Here is a 26,384-nt window from a genome sequence, read left to right as displayed (position 1 = left end):
AGATGATCAAGTGGTTTTTATTCCTCAGTTTGTTGATGTGGTGTATCACATTGATTGATTTGTGGATGTTGAACCATCCCTGTGTCCCTGGTATGAATCCCACTTGATCATGATGTATGATCTTTTTGATGTATTGCTGAATTCAGGTTGCCAAAATTTTGTTGAGGATTTTTGCATCTATGTTCATCAATGATATTGGCCTGTAGTTCTCCTTTTTCGTGCTGTCTTTATCTGGCTTTGGTATCAGAGTGATGTTGGCCTCATAGAATGTGTTAGGAAGAGTTCCATCTTCCCTAATTTTTTGGAATAGCTTGAGAAGGATAGGTATTAAATCCTCTTTGAAAGTTTGGTAGAATTCCCCAGGGAAGCTGTCTGGTCCTGGGGCTTTATTCTTTGGGATGCTTTTGATTACTGTTTCAATCTCTTTCCTTGTGATTGGTCTATTCAGACTGTCTGTTTCTTCTTGACTCAGCTTTGGGAGGTTGTAAGAGTCTAAGAATTTATCCATTTCCTCTAGATTATTTGTTTTGTTGGCATATAATTTTTCATAGTATTCTCTTATAATCTGTTGTATTTCTGTGGTATCTGTTGTTGTTTCTCCTCTTTCATTTCTGATTTTGTTTACCTGAGCTTTCTCTCTTCTTTTCTTTGTAAGTCTGGTGAGGGGTTTGTCAATTTTATTTATCTTCTCAAAGAACAAACTCTTTGTTTCATTGATCCTTTCTACTGCCTTCTTTGTTTCAATAGTGTTTATTTGTGCTCTGAGTTTTATTATTTCTCTCCTTCTGCTGACTTTGGCTTTGTTCTTCTTTTTCTAATTCAGTTAGGTGTAATTTGAGATTGCTTATTTGGGATTTTTTTTGTTTCTTAAGGTGAACCTGTATTGTGATGAATTTCCCTCTTAATACAGCTTTTGCTGCATCCCATATGAGTTGGTACAGTATGTTATCATTTTCGTTTGTCTCCCGATATTTTTTGATTTCTCCTTTAATTTCTTCAATGATCCATTGCTTGTTCAATAGTCTCCACATCTTTGTCCCTTTCTCAGCTTTTTTCTTGTAATTAATTTCTAGCTTTATAGCATTATGATCGGAAAAGGTGCTTGTTACTACTTCAATTTTCTTAAATTTATTGAGGCTTGCCTTGTTGCCCAACGTATGGTCTATCCTTGAGAATGTTCCATGCACACTTGAGAAGAATGTGTATTCTGCTGTTTTTGTATGGAGTTTTCTATATATGTCTATTAAGTCCAACTGGTTTAGCTTTTCATTTAATTCCACTGTTTCCTTATTGATTTTCTGTCTGATGATCTATCCATTGATGTGAGTGGGGTGTTTAGGTCCCCTACTATTATTGTGGTGTCATTAATATCTTCTTTTAGGTTTGTTAATAGTTGCTTTATGAACTTTGGTGCTCCTGTGTTAGGTGCATTGCTATTTATAAGTGTTATTTCTTCTTGATGGAGTGTCCCTTTGATCATTATATACTGCCCCTCTTTGTCTCTCTTTGCCTGTCTTATCTTGAAGTCTACTTTGTCTGATATAAGTATTGCGACACCTGCTTTCTTTTATTTGCTATTAGCTTGGAGTATCGCCTTCTGCCCCATCGCTGTGAGCCTGTGTTTGTCATTGGAGCTGAGATGTGTTTCCTGGAGTCAGCATATTGTTGGGTCTTGTTCTTTAATCCATCTTGCTATGCTGTGTCTTTTGATTGGAGAATTCAATCCATTTACGTTTAGGGTGATTATTGATGTATGAGGGCTTAATGCTGTCATTTTATCACTTGTTTTCCAGTTTTCCTGAATTTCCTTTGTTTCTCATCCTCTGTGTTTTGGTCTACCCATTGAATTATGTAGTTTTTTGTTTTTTTTTTTTAAAGATTGGCACCTGAGCTAACAATTGTTGCCAATCTTCTTCTTTTTTTTTTCTGCCTTTTCTCCCCAAATCCCCCCAGTAGACAGTTGCATATCTTTTTTAGTTGTGGGTCCTTCTAGTTGTGGCATGTGGGATGCCACCTCAGCATGGCCTGATGAGCTGTGCCATGGCTGTGTCTGGGATCCGAACCAGTGAAACCCTGTGTCACCAAAGTGGAGCACGCAAACTTAACTGCTCAGCCACAGCGCCAGCCCCCAATTGATGTAGTTTTTAATGATGTGTTTCTTTGTTTTCTCCTTATTTATTCTTTGTGTCTCTGTTTTGCTTTTTTGTTTAGTGGTTACCCTGAGGTTTGTATTCAGAATCTCATGTATAAGATAGCCCATTTTCTGATGGCCTCTTATTTCCTTAGTCTAACCAATTCAGTCCCTTTTCTCCTCCCCTCCTAAGTTGTTTTTGTCATATCTTATTCCATCTTGTTTTGTGAGTTTGTGGTTAAAATGATAGGATTATCTTTGTTTTTGGTGTTTTCCTTCCCTCTAGCTTAATGCTATAGTTGAATATTTGCTATCTTATTCTGATTCTGTCTACCTATTTATCTCCTTACTCTGTTTTGTGACCCCTTTCTCCCTTTATTTTTTCTTCAGGTATGAGGGCCTTCTTGAGGATTTCTTGTTGGGAGGGTCTTGGGGCTACAAAGTCCCTTAGCTTTTTTTTGTCTGCGAAAGTTTTAATTTCTCCCTCATATCTGAAAGATATTTTTGTTGGATAGAGTATTCTTGGCTGAAGATTTTTTTCTTTTAAAGATTTGAATATGTCATTCCATTCTCACCAAGCTTGTAAGGTTTCTGCAGAGAAATCCGCTGAAAGCCTGATAGGGGTTCCTTTATAGGTTATTTTCTTCTGCCTTGCTGCCCTTAGTATTCTTTCTTTGTCATTCATTCTTGCCAGTTTTACTGCTATATGCCTTGCAGTAGGTCTTTTTACATTGACAAATCTAGGAGATCTGGAAGCTTCATCCACACAGATTTCCCTCTCTTTCCCTAGGTTTGGGAAGTTCTCTCCCATTATTTCTTTGAACATGCTTTCTGCTCCATTATCCTTCTCTTCTTCTTCTTGAATACCTATTATTCTTATGTTGCATTTCCTGACTGAGTTGGATATTTCTCGGAGACTTTCTTTGTTTCTTTTTAGTCTTAGTTCTCTCTCCTCCTCTGTCTGGAGCATTTCAACATGTCTATCTTCGATCATGCTGATTTGCTCCTCTATGATGTCCACTCGAGTGTTCAGGGAATCCATAGTTTGTTTTATCTCTTCCATTGTGTCTTTCATCTCTGATATTTCTGATTGATTCTTCTTTATAGTTTTAATCTCTTTTGTGAAGTAGCTCCTGAACTCATTGAATTGTTTCTCTACAATTCTCTTTTATTCTCTTTTACCTCGTTGAGTTTTTTGATGATAGCTATTTTGAATTCATTGTCATTTAGAGTACATATTTCTGTGTCCTCAGGGCTGAGTTCTGGGTGCTTGTCATTTTCTGTCTGGTCTGGAGATTTGATGTAGCATTTGATGTTGCTAGGTCGGGTCTTACACATTCTGATATTATTTGGTTGCAGTTACTGCCTATCGCCACTGGGTGGGTGTCAAGAGCCATGTATTCTGAGCCCTCCTTCTTCAGCTGATATCCCAGGCAGTGGAGCAGCATGGGGCAGGAGGGGGGAGGGGTGCTTTCTCATGGGTGCACTCTAGGCTTTCTTGATCAGCTCTCACTCTATGGTCTCCTGGGATGTTGGCTTAATGAGGTTACTCCCTGCAAAAGCTTTTGCCCCATTAGAGGGCTACCGTCTAGGCTGCAAGGGCCCTAGGGAGTCCTTGGTGATCCTGTAAATGAGCAACCCCTTCCCCGTTCCTTCCCTTATGGATCCTCCCATGGCAGCACTCACAGTCTTTAGGCGAGGGAGCAAAGTTCTCTCTTACCCCATTCCAGCTCCTCCGAGGGGGGCTCCAGCCTCTCTGCCCTCTGTCATGTGGCTGCGAGTCTCTCCAACATTTTTGTGTTGTTAGAATGTCCTCTGTTAGAGTATGGATGCCCCTTTTTGCTGTATGTTGGAGGGGAGAGAGTCCCAGGCAAGTTCACTCTGCCATGATGCTGACATCACTCTGAGAGTGGATTTTAATCATAAGGCAGCCAAGTGAGGAAACAGAAGCACGAGTCTCAAGTCTGCCTCCCCCAAAATGGGGAATCAGGGATATTTATGGGGTAGAGGGCAAAGGGGTCTGAAGTGTGGAGGAGGTAATTGGAGGTGATGAGAGGTGAGGTAATCGATGATCTGCACAAGTGTAGTCAGACTTCACGCCTCTTCCTAGGATGAATGTTCACAAAATGGTGGCATTAGCATGACCTGAGGGTGGAGTTGTTAGCTTCTTGACATCAAAAGGTCACTTATCAGGCGTCTGTGCAGGCCCATTGATGGGTTGGTGGTCTCAACCTGCCTGAAGTGGACAAGGGGTCCTAATTCCTGAAAAACACCTCAAACACCCATTACCATGGTGACCGAGGCACCAGGGAGATGTTATCTATAGGAACCTAGTGGGAGTCAGATATCATATTGCCTAAGCAGTGCAGTTTACAATGGGCGGGGGAGCAACTAAAAGCTATAATCAGGAATTGCAAAAAAGGAAAAAAACTTTAGTTACTAGCTACCTAATCATCAATTGCTAGCTGTTTACCAGTTTCTTATGGAGCAAAAGAAGCCAGATTCAAATGAGTGCATATGTATGATTTCATTTACATAAAGTTCAAAAACAGGCAAAACTTATCTATAGTGTTAGAACCAGGTGAGTGGTCACTTTGGGGAGGAGTAGTGGCTGTAAGGGAATGCAAGAGGGGGCATCAGGGTGTGGGTAATGTTTGTTTCGTAATCTGGGTACTGGTTACGTGGATACGTTCAGTTTGTGCAAAATCATCAAGCTGTGCACTTATGATTTGTACCCTTTATGTATATCATACATTGATTAAAAAAATTCAAAGAATACTATAAAACTATCAATAGAAGGAAGTTGCTCCAAATAACAAAATTGTTTCATGACAGAATAATAGCTGTATTTCCATAAACTATAAAAGAGGAGTTTGGTCTGCAGTGGCATGCTGGAGCCAGCTTGCACTGGCTCACTAGACCAATCATGTACATCTCTTCAGCTCGGTGATGTCATTTTGGTAGCTGGAAATCGGCCATGTTGGGAATATTTACTCCATGGAAATTGGCAAATGCTACATTGGATTGTTGTTTTCCCAGAGGGTGGTACCTACAGTACTGAATTTAGGTCTCTGTACACCGGGACATTATTTAACTTGCTTTATAGCCAGTGTAATTATTGAACAATTAATATAAATGTTGAAAGTGGCTGAAATGAGCGAGCCTTTTAGAATTATCCTTATCACAATTTGAGACCTCAAAGAATCTTTCCTTCTTTTTTCTACTGTAAATTCGAGGGGGTTTATTTTCATTTACATATCAATTCAGTAAGTGGAAATATGTCATTAAGAACTTTCCTTATCACTTTAAATTTGGTTTCAGTGTCACAAATTAGCATTACAAGAACATCACCATGTATTGAAATCTACCCTTGGTAATTAGAGTTATTGTGAATCACCTGAGACTGAAGCTATGTTGCTCCTTTTTTGTTTTTACTACTAGAAAATGATCATTGTAGCCTGGAGAAAGTAAATAAAATTGTCACCCTCAATTCTGAGACACTCAACTCTGTCCTGGCGTCCTCTGTCAGCCAAGTGCATACAGACATAATAGATACTCTCTTTGTTGAATTGTTGTCAATGACATTGTTGAAACAAGATACCAAAAGAGACAGGTTAACGTTTTTCTCTATTACTTCTGTTTAACTCTTTATGTCTCTATCCCATCCTTTTCACTTTCTTTTTGTTTCTATCTATAGCCACAGTCTTCTATCTATCTATTTCTCTCTGTCATCACTTTAGCTTCTCAAATATTAAAATCTTTTAAACATTGCGATGGAAGGATTAAACTATTTTAAGAGTTTCCCCAAGGGGAATTTGGAGATCTTTTTTATGCATGTGAGAAAAATATCTTGTTGTCTTAACATTATTTTTGCTTTGTGATGAGAATGGCTTATTATTAGAAGGCATCTTTAGATTCCTTAGAACCACATAGTTTCTGAGAACCCCTGCTACCATCGTGCACTTAGTGACTAACGTGTATCAGCATAGATGGTTAATTGTTATGGAGCACCCAAAGAGAGAAACAGGAAAGTGAAAGAAAAAGTGAAGGGAGGAGAATACATATAAGAGAGGGAAAAAAATCTGTTAGTTTTGCTTTCTATAACATTAAAACTGAGTTTTGGATTCAGCTGTTATTGGACTATTCCATTTTTAATAAAGTTCCCTGTCACCTTTTTACCTGAGTATTTTAGCAGTCATTGATGATCATCATCTGGATCCATTATTTCATTAGGGATTACAAAGTGGTGATATTCTATCATTCTTCATTTTTTTAGCTATAATTCTTCTATAAAGAAAACTTTTATTATCTTTTTGGTTACCCTGAAGAACAATTTGTTCAGGAAAGGAAGGATAAGTGCTTGATTCCCTTTACCTCCATCTACTGCCTTTGACTTTTTTATTTTAATTTTTTAAATATTTTTTTAGTCTGTGGAAGTTCTGTGTCTTCTCAGATCTTATTGGATTTTACTCATATTTTCAAACCTGGTTTTATTTCTTGAAATATCTTATAATTTTTTAATTCTGTGTTTGAATATTCCATTGTATGAAGAAGTCTTAGCCAATCTGACTAAGTCATCTGTTGTTTCTGCTAGTAGACTATCAGAGTGCTCTATTTCCTTTTGAACTGTGAGCTATTTATTTTTCTTGGTACCTTATTTTTGGGAATTTAGGCGGGGCTTGTATGAAGGTAGTTTCCTCCACAGAGGAGTTTCATTTGTTTCTATCAGATGCTTATAGGTATAACTAGCCTTACACCTCTTCAAAAAATCAATTCTCAGGGCTCTCCTGTTGGCGTAGCTGTTAAGTTCGTGTACTCTGCATTGGTGGCCTGGGTTCACAGGTTCAGATCCCAGGTGCGGACCTAGCACTGCTCATCAAGCCATGCTGTGGCAGCATCCCAGATACGAAAATAGAAGAAGACTGTCACAGACGTTAGCTCAGGGACAATCTTCCTCAAGCAAAAAGAGGAAGATTGGCAACAGATATTAGCTCAAGGACAATCTCCTCATCAAAAAAAAAAATCAATTCTCCTCTTGAAATATTTTAGACCACCCATTTATCATGGATTCAGGCTGCAAACTGTGATTTGTGGTTGTTTTCCTCCTCTTCTACTTAACCCCAAATTTTGAGATAGGCGATATTCCTGAGGCAGTGGATAGGAAAATTCATAAGTAATTCACCCTCTATTGAGAGTCTAGCCCTTGGGGTCCCAGATTTATGGACAAGTCTCCAGTTAGGCTCTCCAACTTGGGTGGCCTCTGGGATTTGTCTTCTGTCTCCCAGCCTTGAAGATCACGTAAACAAATCTCAAATTCATTGGATTCAGTAAATGCTCTCATAGCAAAAAGGTCAGTTTCAACATTCTTCTTACCTCTCTGAGTTCCCACCTTTACTTTTTTTTTCGGCCTGTATATTTCTTATTTTTTAGCAGATCGTGGATGCATTTGATGCATTTGAGAAGATTTTTAAAATATATTTTATCAAGACTTTTCCATTGTTTTTAGCAAGATCTTCAGTCCACAAACTTAGTTCATTCTATCACAAATACAAACACCGTCATGTGCTCTTTTAACTGCGCTTCATTCTTTAATACTTCATTATATGTTATCTTATAGATCTTTCTAGTCATTTGATGTTTACAGTTGTATTTGTTTCAGTCCTTGTGAGTACACTTGATTTATCTACTGTTGCATTTCATTGCAGCCTGCTAGGTACAGTAGTAACTATTCAGTAAAATTCTCGCTGATGAATATAAAATAAGTGAGCCTTTCTTTTCATTAAGATTATTTCATAGTACATGGCACTTTATTGGTATGAAGGTGTAAAACCTCTTCTTCTAAAGTACCTAAGTTTTGGGGGGAAGCTTTCTAATTGAAGAAATTTGACTGGTATTTGGGACTTGTTAGTTAAATATCTATGAGGTATACATGCATATTTGGGAATTTTATTTTTTCCCTGTGTTTTATTAAGTAAGCATAAAATGGACTAAAATATTTTTCTTTTGAGATGTGAGTTTTGGGCAGTAGGGACAGATTGTTCCTCTATAGGTTTAGCAGATAGAAAGCAGATGTGGCATTGGGAAGAGAGTGCTAGAGGCAGAGCAAATGTATGAGTAATCTGGAAAAAGATGAAAGTCAAATTATGAGTTAAATGTCAGCTTTTGGACCAAAACTTTTTCATTCTTGGTACTCTGAAGAGGCATGCAACTGAGTGCTGTGTTCTTAAAAAAATAGAGAGAGAGACTATTCTTGAAAGCCAATGCTGCTCCGCTATACTTACTGTTCTATTTCCAGGTTTTTTTGTTTTTGTTTAAACAATCTGATTTTGATTTTCTTTGGTTAGGTAGGATATAACCCTTCATTAGCTTGTATTTGTAATTAAAGAGTATTGTTTTGTTTGATTAGAGAGTGTCTTGAAAATCATATGTACTTTGTCTGTGCATTTCTAGGAATGTCTGGCATGTTTATTGATCAAATGCCTTGCAGATGGAAATGAAATTTTGTTAGGAATCTTCTGGATGAAATACAGATTTATTTTTACTTTAATAAAACTGTTCAAAACATAAAGACTAGACTTCAATCTGGGTGTCAGTGCTGGCAGCTGATGTGAGAAGGGTTGTCAGGATTTTACCTGCTAAGGATTACAGTGATTTTTCCATTCCTCATGCCTCTCTTTGTTTGTGCTTGAATTACAGTTGTCGACCAGATGGGCATCAGCATGTCTTCTAGATCTCTGAAGTGCTTCATAATGACTGTATTCACTGGGCATACTATTTTCTTCTCTATCCACTAATGTGCTTTATATTTAAATTCTACGAAGCTATCATTTAGTTTTGTGTTTAACACCACTTATTTGGTAATTATTAGACTAACTCCACTCCCCAAAGGAATACTCAAGAAGTAGGGCTGAGAACAGTTGGAATTATTGTAGTTTAAAATTATGCTTATCAATAAGAAACAAATCATAGACTGTCTTCAGCCCAGCTTGTAAATAAACAGTAAAATTAGAATCTACCTATGATAAAATGAGATTTTCCAGCTTCTCTATGCTCTAGACATATTATTTCCACTTTTCAGTGCATCTGTGTTATTAGTGACAGATATCAGGGCATAATGATTCTCGAATAGCGTGATAACTTTTAAAAAGTAATTTCAGGGATAGTGTAATAAAATTCACTTATTAATTTTTTTTATCAAGAATATGACCTTTGGAATCATTTCAATTCATCATCTTCTTTCATTCATTCCCCAGAACTTTATTGCAAACTTATTAAATGCTAGGTCCTATGTTAGGTGTTGGGGCAGTGGTCACACCACATTTCTAGCCCTCAGGAAGCTTCCAGTTTAATTCTGTTCAGACATGCTGGGCCATTGAAGAAAACTGCTCTTTAACATAGACCATCTACTGGCTCTGTTGCCTCTGCTCCTCACATTAGTTAATATCTTAAGGTTGAAATTAGTTACCCCATCCCTTGAAAGTTTTAGGGAAACTTAATGAAAGCCCTCTTGAAACATGTCCTAATAGCCACTGGCCACCAGTGTCACATGGTGTTCCAGATAAAAGAGACCTGATAGATGAAAATGTGATCTCTCAAATATGTGCTTTTTATACTTTAAATTTCTTTGTAAATCACTTCATTGAAATATAATTTACATGTAATAAAATATACCTATTTTAAGTGTAGAGTTCAACGAATTTTGGCAAAGTATACATCCTTGTAACCACCATGTCAATCATTAACCCAAGAGAACCTGTATGTTATTCTAGATTTATCTCTTCTTCATATTCAAATGATTACTAATTTCTGTCCGTGCCACACTTTAAACTTTCATAGAACCTATCCCTTCCTCTTTACTCTTATGGCTATCACCTTAGTTTTTGGTATGTTAGACCCTTACTATTTTTCACCTTTATTACAGCAATCTATTTTATAACTAGTTTTTTACTCTTAACTCTTTTTTTTCATTTATACCTTCTATAATGTTACTAAGTTGTGATTATTCTAGTCACATTAGCCACCCCTTGCTTAAAGTCCCTTGATGACTCTTCACAGTTCCCATTCTCAATCATCAATTTCTGAGGAAGAGTGTGGTTCGCAGTGGCAACTGACTTGATGATGACATCATTCATCAGACAGGAAATATACAGAGCAGAAAACATGTGGAGGGAAGTTAGTTCACTTAACACTGTGGAAGAAATGAAACTTTGCCTTGTGTTTCAGTTTGGAAATTATCAGAAGCATTTTTATTTGATTTAAGCTTTATGTAAACAACTATGAGGGAAGGAGAGAAGCATCTTTTAAACATCCATCTCAAACACCAGAAACTGTTCTAAGATATTTTATAGTGATAAACAAAACTTGTTAATGCTAGGTGGAAAAAAATATAATGTTTGTTGATGTTTATTTACACCTGAAGTGCTTAAGTTTAAATTCATGAACTCTCATTTTTACCTACATATACCAGCCTTTTAAAAAATGTCTCATAATTATCTAAACATGTCTCAAAAACCATGATGTGAATATGAATCATGAGATTTACCTTTTAGATTGGTAAGGATAAGCTCTGAGGTAAAATAATTGATAGTGGACTATCTCTTTACCTTGGATGGGAGGAAAACATAGAAGAAATATTTAAATATGACAATAAAAAACACAATGAACTTTGTTCTTGCTAGAGAGCTTGCCTCAACCTTAATTGTGAACACACAGGTTATTTTCTATAGCATAAATATTCTATATCGTGTAGCTTTTCTTAACACAGGAAGAAAGATATTCAGTATAGTACCTCATTAAATAAAGTGCTTTTAGGCCTAGGTGTTTTCATTAATTATTTGATTAGACACTAGATTAGATGACTAATATAAATGAGTTTTACCGACCTGCTCTGGGGTATTATTTAGAAAAGTGATTATTCCTTTCTTTAAAAAATGAAAGTCCCAATCAAAATCCCAGCAAGTCATTTTGTAGATATCAACAAATGGATTCTAAAGTTTACATGGAAAAGCTGAGACCTAGAATAGCTAAACGATACTGAAGGAAAACAAAGTTGGAGGATTCATTAACCTACTTCAAGACTTATTATAAAGGTACAGTAATCAGGACAGCATGGTATTGGTGAAAGAGTAGACACGTATATCAATGGAACAGAGCAGACGGCCCAGAAATAGACCTACACAAATATATAGTCAAGTGATCTTTGACAAAGGAGCAAAGCCAATTCAATAGAGAAAGGATAGTGTTTTCAACAAACGGTACTGAAACAATTGGATATTTCTCTAAAAAAGTGAATCTAGACATAGACCTTATACCTTTTACAATCTAGACATAAACTTTATACCTAAAAGAAAACTTAGGAGAAAATCTAGGCAACCTTGGGTTTGGCGATGAGTTTTTAGATACAACACCAAAAGCGTGATCCATGAAAGAGAAAATTGATAAGTTGGACATCATTAAAATTAAAAACTTCTGTACTGTGAAAGACACTATTAAGGAAGTGAAAAGACAAGTCACAGATGACGAGAAATATTTGCAAAACATGTATCTGATAAAAAAGAAACCTATCTATGATATACAAAAAAACTCTTAAAATTCAACAATAAGAAAACAACCTAAGTAAAAAATGGAACGAGAGGTAAAAATGCAAAGAAGACATACATATGGCAAATGTGCATATGAAAAAATGCTCAGCATCCTTTGTCATTATGGAATTCCATAGTAAAACAATGAGACACCACTACACACCTATTGGAATAGCTAAAATCCCCCAAAACTGACAAATACCAAATGCTGATGAGAATGCAGAGCTGGTAGGAATACAAGATGATACAGTCACTTTGGAAGACAGTTTGGCAGTTTCTTGCAAAGCTAAACATAGTCTTCCTATACGATCCAGCAGTTGCACTCTTAAGTATTTACCCAGTTGAGTTGAAAACTTATGTTCACACAAAAACCTACAGACAAATATTTATAGCAGCTTTGTTCATAATGGCTAAAAACTGGAAGCAATCAAGATGTCTTCACTAGGTGAATGGATAAACAAGCTGTTCGTACACTCATACAGTGGAATATTACTTAGTGATTAAAAAAAGATCTATGAAGCCATAAAAAGATATAGATGAACCTAAAATGCATATTACTAAGTGGAAGAAGCCAGTCTAAAAAGACTACGTGTTATGTGATTCCAGCTGTATGACATTCTGGAAAAGGCAAAACTATAGAGACATAAAAAAATAAGTGGTTGCCAGGGATTCAGGGAGAGAGGAGAAGCTTTGAATAGGGGATTTTTAGGGCCATGAAACTATTCTGTATGCTGCTTTAGTGGGGGATACATGACATTCTGCATTTGTCAAAACCCCTAGAACTTTACAGCAAAGAGTGATCCTTAATGTATGCAAATTAAAAAAAATCATTTAGGAGGTTGTAGGATCCCAGGAAGGAATGAACACAGACTATGACAAGAGAATCTAACTGTATTTCAATTGTATGGAAAAACCTCCCTGAAGGGGTGGTGGGGTAAGGTGCTGACCTAAGTAAGTTTGTAAATGAGTCTGCAAAACTAAATGCAAAAGGAATTACACATAAACATTGTGTTTTAGTTGATAGAGTCGTTTCCCACGGGGGTACAGGTTAAAAACTCGGATACCACTATGCATGTATTCTGGAATTGAACAATTGAATGATGGCTGGGAGATGGTGGGAGCCAGATTTCTCCTGGTGGGAGTAGAAATTTACAGATAAGCAAGGGAAGGAGGCTGGAATGATCCTTTTGGTAATAGAGTTTGAGACAACAGTGTGAGCTCATCTTTAGCTTAGTATAGACACAGATGGCTACATGGAGAAATATTATAGATATATGTATACACACAGGTTAGCATATACACGTATATTTCTTTACTTTGTCAGCAGAGAACCTGAAAGAAACGCCATCCCAGCAGCAAGAAGTACACTTAGCCAGCGGATCTTTGTTTCTAATACCATTTACAATAAAAGGAACCATGGCTCCTTGGAGAAATGGCTGATTCTAGGACTGGGATAGTAAATATATAATATGAATCTAGAGAATCTTATAGTGCCAGAAAGTAAAGGAGTGCTCAAAAAAAAATCCACATTAATGGGGGTATGTCAAAGGAACATAGGAGCCGACTGAAAGAGCCTCCAATGGCCAAAGCTGGAACAAGTTGAACAATAAGATAAGTAAAATAGTTTTGGATTATAACCCAAAGTATAAAATAAATATCCATAAATTGAAACTGATATAAATAAATAAATGGGGGAAAAAAGACAAACCTTCTGGGAAGAAGAATTCCAAATAATTTATGTAGATACTCTGCCCTCAAGGAGGGGCAGCTGAACTTCCCACTCGCTAAGTTGGGGCTGCACATGATGACTTCCTTCCAAAGGATTCAGTGTGGAAAGAAGGGAAGGGAAGACTAACTGCACATTGGAGAAAACGGAGAAGCACTACCTCACCCAGGTTCTCAAGGCCAACATGGACAGTGATAAGTCATGTTAATTAATAGTATGTACCTCAACCCTAGTCTAATCATGAGAAAAGTATCAGACACATCCCAATAGAGGAGCGGCCTACAAAATAACTGACTGGTATTCCTCAGAACTGTCAAGGCCATCAAAAACAAGGAAAGTCTAAGAAACTGGCACAGTCAAGAGGAGCCTAAGGAGACAGGACAACTAAATGCCATGTGGTGTCCTGGATGAGGTCCTGGAGTAGAAAAAGGACATTAGGGAAAAACTAAGGAAATCTAGATAATATATGGTCTTGAGTTAGTAAGAATGTATTGATATTAGTTCACTAATTGTAAAAACTGTAGTATATTAATACAAGATGTTAATAATAGGGGAAACTACATGCAGAGTATATGGGAACTCTGTACTATCTTCTCAATTTCTCTGTAAGTCTAAAACTGTTTTAAAAAAACAATGTCTATTAAAGAAATGAAAGTGCTGTTTGAAGGTCTCACAATAACCCAGTGGTTTCTCTCTCTCCTGCAGTTTTGAGAGTGTCTGCTGCCTTGCTGACTCTACATCTCTCTCAGACATCACTTTTGATGGCAATCCAATAGCTCAAGAGTCATGGTACAAACACACTATCCTTCAGAATATGATGCAGCTGCGCCAGCTAGATATGAAGAGAATCACGGTGAGAACTCTTCTAAAGTGCTTACCATATTGTTTTCCTTAGCATGCATTAAGAAATTGGCATGCATACTCTTTGCTTGAAATGCTTCTTAATTTTTATGAACTGTGGATTATCATGACTGTATACTTCATAATTATAATTGCAGATTTTTTTACCACCTGTCCCCGATTCCAGTTTCATTGAATAGGGCTTTTTAAATTCCTAATCTTCTATTTAAAATAATAATCATGCTTATTTCTCATTCTTGCTTAGTATCTAATTAATAATTTACTTTGGAATGGATGAGTAAAAATTTCCTTGATAAGTTCAATGGTATAGTGGTTAAAAACATGGGTGATGGAGCCAGACTGTTTGACCATTTTCTAGGCATATGACCTTTGGCAATTTACTTAAAATTTCTACATTTCATTTTTCTCAAAGTAAAATGGGAATCATAATTATATTATGTCATAGGGTTGTTAAGATAAAATAAAATACTAAACCTTAGAACAGTATGAGGCTCCTAGGAAGCATCATAAGGAGCTGTTGTTTGTTATTGTTATTATTGATACTATGCCTCTCAAAGTAGCAATCTCTTTTTTTATTCACTCTGTCTCCATGTTAGGTATTTTCTACACTTAGATGTTTTGATATGGCTCCTGAGCTAAGTGAAATGCTGCATATGATACCCCTCTTTTAAGGTGTACAATGCACATTAGCATATTACAGACTCCAAGAAGTTCTGTAATAAAGAAACTTACCTTAATTTGTTTCATTGCATCTTAAATTTATTTGAATATTTTATTTTCTCAGAAAATACCTATTAATAATCTCAGTTTGGAGGCCAACTGGTGGCATAGTGGTTAAGTTCACATGCTCTGTTTTGGTGACCTGGAGTTCACAGGTTCAGATCCTGAGCATGGACCTACACACTGCTCATCAAGCCATGCTGTGGCGGTGTCCTACCTACAAAATAGAGGACAGCTAGCACAGATATTAGCTCACGGCCAATATTCCTCAAGCAAAAAGAGGAAGATTGGCAACAGATGTTAGCTCAGGGCCAATCTTCCTCACAAAAAATAAATAAATAAATAATCAATTCATTACTTGAAAAAATCTCAGTTTGATAATCTCTGATCTAAAAAATATCCTAAGCCTCCACCTGTTTTCCTACTTTTAAATTCTGCTAATTTTAATATGGATTCTCAGTGATCAGCTGGGTTTATTATTTATTAATTGACTCATTGGCTGTACACCAGTTTCACAATGTGTGCAGTTTACATTTCTACCTCAGCAATGTTATGGAAACCTAAGGTATTTAGCAGATAGTTAAAGTGTTGATGAATTCATGAGTACCAGGGATCTCCTAGAGTCCTGCCTCTCTCTTCCAGCATAGAGATATGGTTCTTTGTCCTCTCAGTTTGTTCAGACCTACACTGTCAACACTGTTTTGTACTTTTACCCTTATCCCTGTCTCTTTCTCAATTAAGCATCTTTGGTACTTCCAATTGCTCTTCCTCTTGAGATTGAGATGAATGGGGTAAGATACTATGCTAACCCATTTATATAAATTAGTACTTAATTGTGCATTAGGTTTCTCATAGTGAATTTATGTGTCACTCTTGTCTACCCAGCTAAGGTATATAGTCCTTAAGGGCAGAAGCTGTTCTTCCTCCTCACCTGATACATACAGATGTTCTATACATATTTATTTCCTCTCCTTCTCTCTCTCACACAGTGATGAGAATACAGTCGTGTTCAATAAAGACTTGTTGATTGAGAGAAATTTACCTACTTCTATGCCTTAAATATAGGAAAATTATACTGTATATAATCATTGTCCTTGTATGTTCCATAGGGTGTGTTTACCTGTAAGGAAATGAATGAAGATCACCTGAGATGGGAGCAGGGCCAGCTGTTCTGCTAAATACAGAACAGCAATCCTTGCATATCCACTTCTCCACTTTTCAATTTTAGAAATTAAATTCTTTTTAATGGAAACAATCTGAAAGATATATAAAAGCTGTAAGTGAAGTACAAAGAACTTTTTTAAAACCGTTTGAAAGCAAGCTGCTAACTCGATTCCCCAACAACCCTGAATTTGTGTGTATTTCCTGCAAGCAAAGACATTCTCCCATATAAATACAGTATTACCAACAAAATCGGGAAATAAATATTGAATAACTACTAGTATCTAATTCTCAAACCACATTAAATTTTATCAATTATATCAATAATGTTCTTTATATCAGAATGGTCCAGTTTGGAATTATATATTGCATATAGATGCATTTTGTTGTCATGTCTCTTCTGTCACTATTTTTCAGGAATAGTTCCTCAGTCTTTCCTTGACTTTCGTGACTTTGGCATTTATAGATTATAGATCAGTTATTTTGTAGAATGACCCTCAATTCAGGTTTTTGTAAAAATTATTGAGGCCATATTGGCTTACAACATTGTGTAAATTCCAGGTGTACATCCCCATATTTCAGTTTCTCTACAGATTGCATCATGTTCATCACTGACAGTCCAGTTTTTATCCATCACCACACATATGTGCCCCTTTACCCCTTTTGCCCCATATCCCCTTCTCTTCTGGTAACCACTAATCTGTTCTCCTTTTCTGTGTGTTTGTATATCTTCCACATATGAGTGAAATCATATGGTATTTGTCTTTCTCTGTCTGACTTATTTTGCTTAGCATAATACCCTCAAGGTCCATCCATGCTGTCGCAAATGGTATGATTTTGTCTTTTTTATGGCGGAGTAGTATTCTATTGTTTTTTCAATATTTCTTTACAATTTTTAGTTGTAGATCTTTGGTATTAATATCACAGAAGTAATTTTGCATTCTTCTCATTGCATCCTATTAAGTGATGTGTAATTTATATTTATTCCTTTATTGATGATGTTCACTTTAATTAAGATGGTGTCTGCTAGGCTTCTTGATGTAAAGTTATTCTCTTTCCTTTTGTAATCCTATTCTTCATAAAATTTTCAATGTATTCATTTATTTGTGTCCATATGGACTCATGATATTTAGTCTCACCTTTTGTTTGTAACTTTTTAGCAACTTTATATGGAAACAATATACCATTTAAAAAACTTTCTAAAACAGGGTTGGCAAACAATGGCCCATAAGCTGGCCACATGTTTTTGTAAATAAAGTTGTTTTCTAACACAGTCATATCCATTCACGTATGTATTATCTATGTCTGCTTTGATGCTGAAATGGCAGAATTGAGCAGTTCCTAAAAAAACGATATGGCCTACAAGCCTAAAATATTTACTGCCTGGCTAGAAAAATTTGCTGATACCTGTTCTATAACTATTTTTTCTCTTTAAAGATGCTATCTTGGTTAAATATTTATGTAATTTACCATATAAACATTCTAACTGGGGTGGATCACACAAATATTTAATGAACTTCTAGGCACTAGGGCTATGGATCCCAAACGGTGTGCCAAGGATGCTGCAGTGAACTCACAGGGGCACTGTGGAATATTTTTAATTTTCAAGGGAAACACGGTGGTATTTGATATCTGTGAGACACTGAGAAAACTACTAGCTCAAGGTAGTTTACCATTTCAATGTTAGGTCACACTGTTTCCCTCCATGGGATCATTCTTTACAAAGCTGAGCTTTCAGTGGTGGTTGTGATAAAAACAAATGCCATGCCCAAATCAGTAAGGAATGGGAAATGAAGGTGGCGGTGTCCCAGTTTAATTCCAATGTTTGAGAAGTTGTGTAATGCTGTAGTACACATGTTCCATTGGTAAGTAATTGTGGTTATTTAAGAATGGTATACAATTTTTTTCTTTTAATTTACATGTATTATTTTTTCAAATGGCTAAGATGCTAAAGTGTGAATAGTTATTCAATTGTTTACTAACCACTTAGTAAATAGAGCTATAACTCATTTCTTTTGACTTAGATGCACCATGAAAAAATTCCTGAGACGCTCTCAGGCACCTTGAACTGAAAAGTTTTTGTGTGAGGGTCTGTATTAGACGCTAGCGATGACAGATCAAAATCACAGTTTGTGCCCTCGAGTTACTTACAGTCTGGTGCAGAGGCAGGCATGCAGCCAGATTATACGGCAAAACGACAAGCTACTTAGATAAGATAGAGCGATCGATAGATATGAGTGTGTGTATGCACACACTCACACACAAAGTGCATATACAGACACATATGGCACAATGATATTGAAGAACAATGCACTCCTATGTTTACCAGAGAAATAGGAAAAGTTCCAAAGGAGAAAAGACTTGACTTGAGACTTGAAGAGTGGTGAAGAAGGAAGATATATTTGTGGAGAGTGTTCCAGGGAGAGAGAAGGCGTCCAACATGCAAAGGGGTGTGAGAGAATATAGCAGCTGGTAGCAATTCAACATGGCTGAGCATTGAGTGTACAGGGGGGAGAAGAGCAGGAGAAAAGGATGTCTGATAGGCAAAGGGTAGGCCATGAAGGGCGTTTTATGTCATAATGAAGAGTTTAGATTTTTGTCTTGCACCTAATAGGAAGCCCTTGAACAGTGCGAGGTAGTTAAATTAGATTTGCCTATTAAAAAGATTGTCTATCTAGGTAGCAGTCCACAGGATGAACTGGGGCAGATGGGGTGGGTGATGAGATGAGAAGCAGGGAGATTAGTCAGGGTAAGAGCTTTTGGGGGTCTAATCCAGGGGAATAGCAAGACACAATGTGATGCCAATAGAGAATATGAGTCACTGGCCTCAGTTCCTATTTTGCTTTTGTTATCTCTGTTAAGAAGAATGACTTTTAGATTATAAAGAATAAAAGTAAATGTTAATAAGATGAAAGTGAAGCCTAGGATAGGTGACTAAATAAGTTTTAGTCCAGACTCACCTAGAGCAGGGGCTGGCAAACTTTATCTGTAAAGGACCTGTAAATAAATATTTCAGGTTTTTGGGGCAATACAATCTCTGTTGAAAACTACTCAACTGTCTCATTGTAGTGTGAGAACAGGAGAGACAATATATAAATGAAGGAGCATGGCTGTCTTGCAGTAAAACTCTGTTTACAAGAGGAGGTGGCAGGCTGGATTTGGCCTGTGGGCCGGAGTTTGCCAATCCTTGATGGAGGGCATGGAATAAACCTAGTGAATAAATTGCTAGACCACTGAAAGTTAGATCTGAGAAGCAGTATAGAATAATAGGGTAGTTGAAAGGTAAGATGAACTAATCTGTCTTTATCACAGAAGGAAAGAATATAAATTCCACAAATTGTGACAGTTAACTTGATGTTGGTTATGAAAGAATACTACATTGGATTGTTGAAAGATAGGTTGTGAGTGCTTAAGGAATTGATCACTAGGAGGCAGCATTACTTCACTAAAAACAGTTCACACCAGACAAAACTAGTTTTCTATTTTAGATATTATAAATAGACTCTCGGAGGAGTGCTATAGATAAATAGTGTTTTGGTGTTTATGATATTACTTTGAGTAAGTTGTATGACAACATGGGTGAGTAGGTCTGTGATCTAAGCATCCCTACAGAGCGTGGAGTGAGGATTAGTGTTAGCCTGGAGCGAGATCTGTGCTATGTGCCAGGAGGCTTTCTCTGCAGGCCCATTCTATTTTACATTTTTGTTAAATGACTAGATGACAATCTGATAAAGTATGTGGATGACAGAAACTGGAGAAATTAGAGATCCTGATATATTGGTTGATCAAATCAGAACCCAAAAGTAGTTTAATTGTCTAGAACAAGGTTTGTTAAGGTACAACCTGTAGGCCATATCCATCCTGCAACCTATTTTTGTACGGCTCTCAAGATATGAATGGTTTTTATATTTTTAAAACATTGTGAAAAAAAAAAAGTGAAAAAGAAAAGAAAAAGAAAGAAGAATATGCAATAGAGATCTTATGTTTCTCACAAAGCCTAAAAGATTTACTATCTGGCCCTTTACAGAAAAAGTTTGCTGATTTCTAGTCTAGAAAAATAAGAAGAGTTAGCAAGATAAAAAATAGATAAATTGAAAATCCTGGACTTTACTCCATAACAACAACAACAAACCAATTCTCAGCACAAATGCAGGGTTATGGGAGATGAGACTCAGCAGCATGTGTGACTAGGTCTTGCATTTGGAATTGATACGTTCAAATTGAGCTCACTGTGAGATGTGATTGTTAGAAGTCAATATGGTTTAAAGCAATATTCATTTATAGAAATAGAGAATTCAGAAAAATAGAGACAATAGTCCTTATTTTTTTATTTAATGGTCAGATTACACCTGCACTATTAGTTTTAGAGCGGTGATAACAAACGAGTATTTGCAGAGAACCTGGCACAATTCATTGACAAAGGAGAAGACATAAGGAAGTATTACAGTAGCCTTCATATATTTTCATGTCTGTCCAAAAAAAAAAACAAAAGAGAGAAGAATAGACACATTTTGAGGAACTGGAACAAAGACTGTTGTACAGAAAATTCTGGGAGGCAGAATTATCTCCTTTTTATTTCTAAAACAGTATTTTGTGAATGCAGTCACTATTGTCACAATTCTGAAATGGACACAATATCTAAGGTTTTCACCTTAAACCCACATTTGGTTGGCTTAATATGAACTTATTTACAATTTGTTCCCCGAAAATGGCATAACTTGAGATGGAAGTGAGTTTCCTGTTGGAGTAGCCATTACTAATGCTCACCCATACGTTCTGGTTCTCCCCCTCTTTTTTGACACGTGGAAAGATATTTCCTTTCCTCTTGAAGTTAAGTGTGGTTGTTCAACTTGCTTTCACTGATGAAATGTGAACAGAAGTAATGTATATAATTTTCAGGCAGAAGCATTTAAAAGATGATGTGTGATTTTCCATGCTTTTCTCCCATGTGGTGGTCATTGAATTGAAGATGCCATCACATCACAGCACCTGGGAATACTTAGCCACTACGTGGAGAACAGTTGCAATGTTCTTTGCATGATCAAGAAATAAACTTTTCTTATTGTAAGCCAGTATAAGTTTTCAAGTTGTAATGGCAGTATAACCTAGCCTGTTCTGGCTCCCCCTCCCCCCTAGTATTTAACAGCTAATATCCCTGGGCCAGTAGAAGTCAGGTGACATGGCTTCTAATCTTCATTCTGACATTAACTATGACCCTGGAAATATCAGTTTTCTCTGTAAAAAAAAGATTGTTTGAATGAAAAATATGGACCATCTCTTCTAGACAAAAACTCTGTGATTTTAAAGTCTGTTTTAATATTTGATGTTGTCAAGGAAAACAATGTCTTTTATAACTATCTATTCTGAAGGTTAAAACACCACATTGCCATTCATTTTTTTAAATTCCCCATAATAAATTGCTACCCATATTAGGACTACTGTTATTTATTTTGGAGCAAAACTTCTTTTCATATAATATATGCATTGTTTTAGAGCCTTAATAATCTGCTAACAGAGTATAATCTAAGTTATCAAACACCTATTAAATGGCTGCAGTTCTTAATTTGAAATCGTTTCTATATTGGGTTTTCATGACAAACTGAAGTAAGGAAAAAAGTAGATTTTGTTTTGGTCCCAGATAGATTCTTTTCTTTTGCTACATAAAGGATATGGCTTTTTTCCCAGAAATTGGACTATTATCGTGATGATGCCAAAATTTTACAGTTTTTCCTCCTTACCAACAGATTTATAGCTTATCTTTACAATTAGAGGTTTATTTTTTATTCTAAGTTTAGTTACTCTATAATTATTTGGGGCTGAAATATAGTCATCAGATGCATAAATTTTTTTAAAAACACCCAATAGTTGAATTGATTTGGTGTATATCCAGTTTTCCTAGGTTTAGCTTTCCTTTTAAAGTCCTACTTTAAATAGCCTTTAATAGAAGCTCAAATTCTTTTTGAAAATCTGATGAAATCATCTCTTAAGTATGTGTAGTACGTGATCCATACAGTTTCCAGTACTGTTTGAAATTGGCTCTTTGAATAACCAATCTGTTTCTAGTTCACATTTTATAGATGAGTCCACAATTGAACATCAATATATTTTGCTCTTTTAAAAAGTTGGTTCTGAAATAGATTATACTTAATAGGTACCAAATCAGTATTTACTGAACAGAAGAGTTTAGTATAATTATTAATCCAGCTATTTTATGAAGTTCAGAATCAAAGTTCTGAATTTCTTATTTAGTTTATTTCTCCTCGTTACCTCTACTCAGCCTTTAAACATTAAAAATAACTATTTTCCATATTGTAAAAGATACTTCACCAGAAGTCACATTACATTTCCATTCCCTTTAAAACAAATAAATCATATGGCAGATTACTACTGAATTTTTACCTCTCGTTTTTCAACTTTCTAAAATCAGTAAAATACATTTAAATATAACCTTATTATAAGAAATACTACAAATCCCATTTCTCCCAAAACGTGGCTTCTGGTCCTGATCCTGGCATGGTCAGTAGCTGTGTCACCTTGTATAAACTGTTAAACTTCTCAGAACATTCATTTCTTCATTTCTAAAATTAGAGTCTTCTAATGGATGTACTTCTAGTTTCCTTTTTAACTCCGTGATAGTTTCTTTTGTGCATCTTTAATATGCTTTTTTAGTCTAGGTCTTTTCTTTGTTTTCAGAAGCATTTATAATACTTCTAGAAATACATTTTCATGTCCTCTTTGGTCTTCCTTAATTCTAATATAACATATATACTGCTCTGGATAGACTAGATTATGTTACAGTAACAACTTCTCTAACTTTAGTAGATTAAAGCAACACAGTTTATTTCATGATCATACTGCCTGTCTGTCCATAGTATGTGGTCTTGGAACTTTACTCTGTGTTGTCCTCATTCTAGGACCAAGGCCTTCAAAGTGACCCCATCTGGAGCTTTGCAGATTCTGTAGCAGAAGTGAGAGAGAGAATAGCTATATCATACCTGGTCTTTGAAAGCTTCCACTTGGAAGTAAACACATGTCATTTTGTTCATATGACATTGGCCAAAGCAAGTCACATGATGACACCTAACTTCAAGGGGGCAAGAAGTGCTATCTCACAATGTGGCCTGGATGTGGGAAGACACAGAAATATTTGGCAAACTGCTCTTATGACTATCCATCATGTTTTAAGTCAAATGTTGACTTTTGGTAGGAATGTAAATTAGTATTACATTTATGGAGGGCAATTAGCAAACATATCAAAAGCCCTAGAAATATGTCTACCATTTGATTTAACAGTTCCAGTTTTAAGAAATTATTGAATAGATATATAAAGATTTATATTCAATAGTTCAGTCTTTAAATATACATTTATTGAGTATCTACTATGTGCCAGGAGTTGACATGGTCCATACTTTCATGGAGCTGTTTGGAGCAGGAGAGGGGAGAGACAGTACCAGAGATAATTAAAGATTTTATTTTTTTCATTTTTCTCCCCAAAGCCCCCTGGTACATGGTTGTAAATTCTTAGTTGTGGGTCCTTCTAGTTGTGGCACGTGGGATGCTGCCTCAGCATGGCCTGATGAGCAGTACCATGTCCGCGCCCAGGATTCGAACCAACAAAACACTGGGCTGCCGCAGCGGAGCACACAAACTTGGCCACAGGGCTGGCCCCAGTACCAGAGATAATTAAAATGAAACAAGTTAAGTGCTATGATAGCGAAGTCTAGGATGCTATGAAAGCATATAGGAAAATTTCTTCTGACCTATTTTCCAATTGACTGATTCTCTCTTCAGCGTGTAAAATCTGCTCTTCAACCTCCCTCCATTGAATTTTTAGTTTCGGTTTTTGTAATTTTTCGTTTCTAAAAGAGTTCTCCTTCAAATGTGCTAAATTACTTTTCATGGTTTCCGATTCTGAAGATAGTTTGAAGCTTGTCTTTTATGAAGAAATTGTTTTCTCAAATTGTGACATCATTTTGAATGCCTACAAATCTTTTGATAATCAAAACTGAAAGTTACATGGTTATATCTTATTCTATTAAAATTTGACAATCTTCAGGGAAGAAAACATGATCCAGATTGTGTATACAGATCACAACTTTTAAAAATGTGCTTATAGTAAATATTGTAAGGTGATACAGAAATGATAAGACTTGAGTTAGGGTGTTAGGATTATGACTGATTTTTTTTTTAAACTTTCTAAACTATAATGTTATTTCATGGTTTTTAGAATTTAAGAAATTAGACTGGTCAAATCAACTTAAAAACAAAGTAAAAGTAATGATATTGATGGAGAATATTAGTATCAATGAAGAGTTTTTTAAAAGGCTTTCTCTCTTGTTTTATCATTTAAAAAGCTCAGATTTACAACCATAGATCAAATCAAAATTGTTAGAAGTATAATTTTGACCCGTTTTTATCTTCAAGGTAGAAAGTTTGTTAAGTCTTTCTATGTGGAATTTTAGTGCACGGTATATAAAGAAAAATTATACAAACCTGCTTTCCCCTTTTTTCTTTTTCTTCTCATTAATTTTTCTTTCTTGTGTTAGCTAGATTCATCTCAGATCCAGAGTTGGGAGTAGAGTTAAGAATGCATAGGTTTTTTAGAATTAGTAAGGAAAATAAAGAGGAACATACTAACTTTTCTTTGAGGGCATATTTTCTATTAGCAAGTAGTATGCCTCTCACAAAGAAAAACGGACTTGCAGAACCAAAGATATTTAGCATTAAAAAAGATTAAATACTTAATAATACTTTTTAAAAATTTTCTTTTAGGAAGAAGAAAGGCGTATGGCGTCTGTTATAGCCAAAAAAGAAGAAGAGAAGAAGCGGGAAAGTCAAAAACAATCACTGCTTAAGGTATTTTCTCTGATGTCTGCATGCATGTGTGTGTACACATACTCAAACACTGAAGCGAGCTAGCGAGTCAGCTAGAACAGTCATTTCCAAACTTTGTAAATTTTTCAATCCCATCGTTAGAATGCTTTTTAGAAATAAACACCCCTAAACTTTATAAATTACCACCTATAAGTAAACTAGTGCTTCTGAAATACTATATAATGTACATTATAAAACACATGCAAAAACTAGAAACTTTAAAAGGAAGAGAGAAAAAATAAATATAACAGAATTTGCTATTTTTCTAACCCAGGGCATCGCCTTATATATTCTCACAGAACGTGCACTTCATTTTGGAAACCTCTGTGAGAGTCTGTCATCTTTACTGATAGATTTTAATGAGCTCTGCTACTTGGGGTTTTTTTAATGGTAGCTTTTTAAATTTTAAAACTTCATTAGCTTCTCTGATATAGAGGTAGTAAAGATCTTGAGGAATTTAGGAATTAAAACTTGTTTTAAACTGGTTTTAACTGATTTAGCATATCAGATATTACTTTCCTTAAATAAAATATTTTCTTTTAAAATATTTTATATCATCTCAAAGTATAATAAAGACAGCTTAAAGTTTATAGCTCATGTTACGCTTCATACTATGTTCTAAAACTAAGGATATCACCCTGATTATCACTACTCATTCTTCTCTTATGTAGGTACTTTTCTTTTTAAAATTAAAATGGCATTCAGAATTCAAAAATGACTGGTAGGGATACAAAGTTGTATACAATACACTTAGGAAACAAGAGAACTTACTGGGGTGATGGAAATGTGGTGATCTTGATAGGGGTATGGATTACACGGGTATATGCATTGTCAAAACTCACCAAAGAGTACATTTGAATCTGTGTGTTTTACTCTATGAAAACTACTCCTAAAATAACAAAAAATAAAAGCCACAACTTGGTCCCAAGCCCTCTCAGCTCAGGACAACTACTTCAAAAGTAATTAGAACTGTTCGTCAGTGTGCTGTAATTTTCTCACCTGCTGTTATCTCTAACCTGCTGACTCCTCACCAGCTTTTGTCTGTTTTCTCTTCATCCGTTAATCAGACGTGCCTAAACCCTCTCTTGACACCTCTACCTTTTTATTGATTTAGCCAATAGGATTTTAGTCTTTCTTATGCTGGAATATCCCTATAGATTGGCCAGAAACACCTTGGTTTATAAGAAATATACAGTAGTTTTAGGCAATATTTTTTAAATGTGTAGGAGCAAGATTTACCATTGCCAGATAATACTAGTGGCAAATTTTCTGAATGATTCATTTAGAAAAAATATTATTTCCTATCATGTAGCTGCTGCTGTCAGATGAA

General features: G+C 35.8%; 1 protein-coding gene across 12 annotated transcripts in view; it reads left to right on the top strand.

Moving 5' to 3' along the window:
* Window positions 1-26,384, top strand: part of LRRC49 (leucine rich repeat containing 49) — a 137,454-nt gene that overhangs the window by 65,033 nt on the left and 46,037 nt on the right. For all 12 annotated transcript variants that reach the window (XM_070621837.1, XM_070621854.1, XM_070621826.1 and 9 more), the window contains 2 exons: window positions 14,144-14,291; window positions 24,953-25,036. In XM_070621837.1, coding sequence (XP_070477938.1) covers window positions 14,144-14,291; window positions 24,953-25,036 — 232 coding nt within the window. The remainder of the gene's footprint in view (window positions 1-14,143; window positions 14,292-24,952; window positions 25,037-26,384) is intronic.

Source organism: Equus przewalskii, chromosome 1, assembly GCF_037783145.1.
Source record: "Equus przewalskii isolate Varuska chromosome 1, EquPr2, whole genome shotgun sequence".
Classification (NCBI taxonomy): Eukaryota; Metazoa; Chordata; class Mammalia; order Perissodactyla; family Equidae; genus Equus; species Equus przewalskii.
Note: the sequence above shows the minus strand (reverse complement) of the source record. Positions and strands in the feature narration are given on the sequence as shown.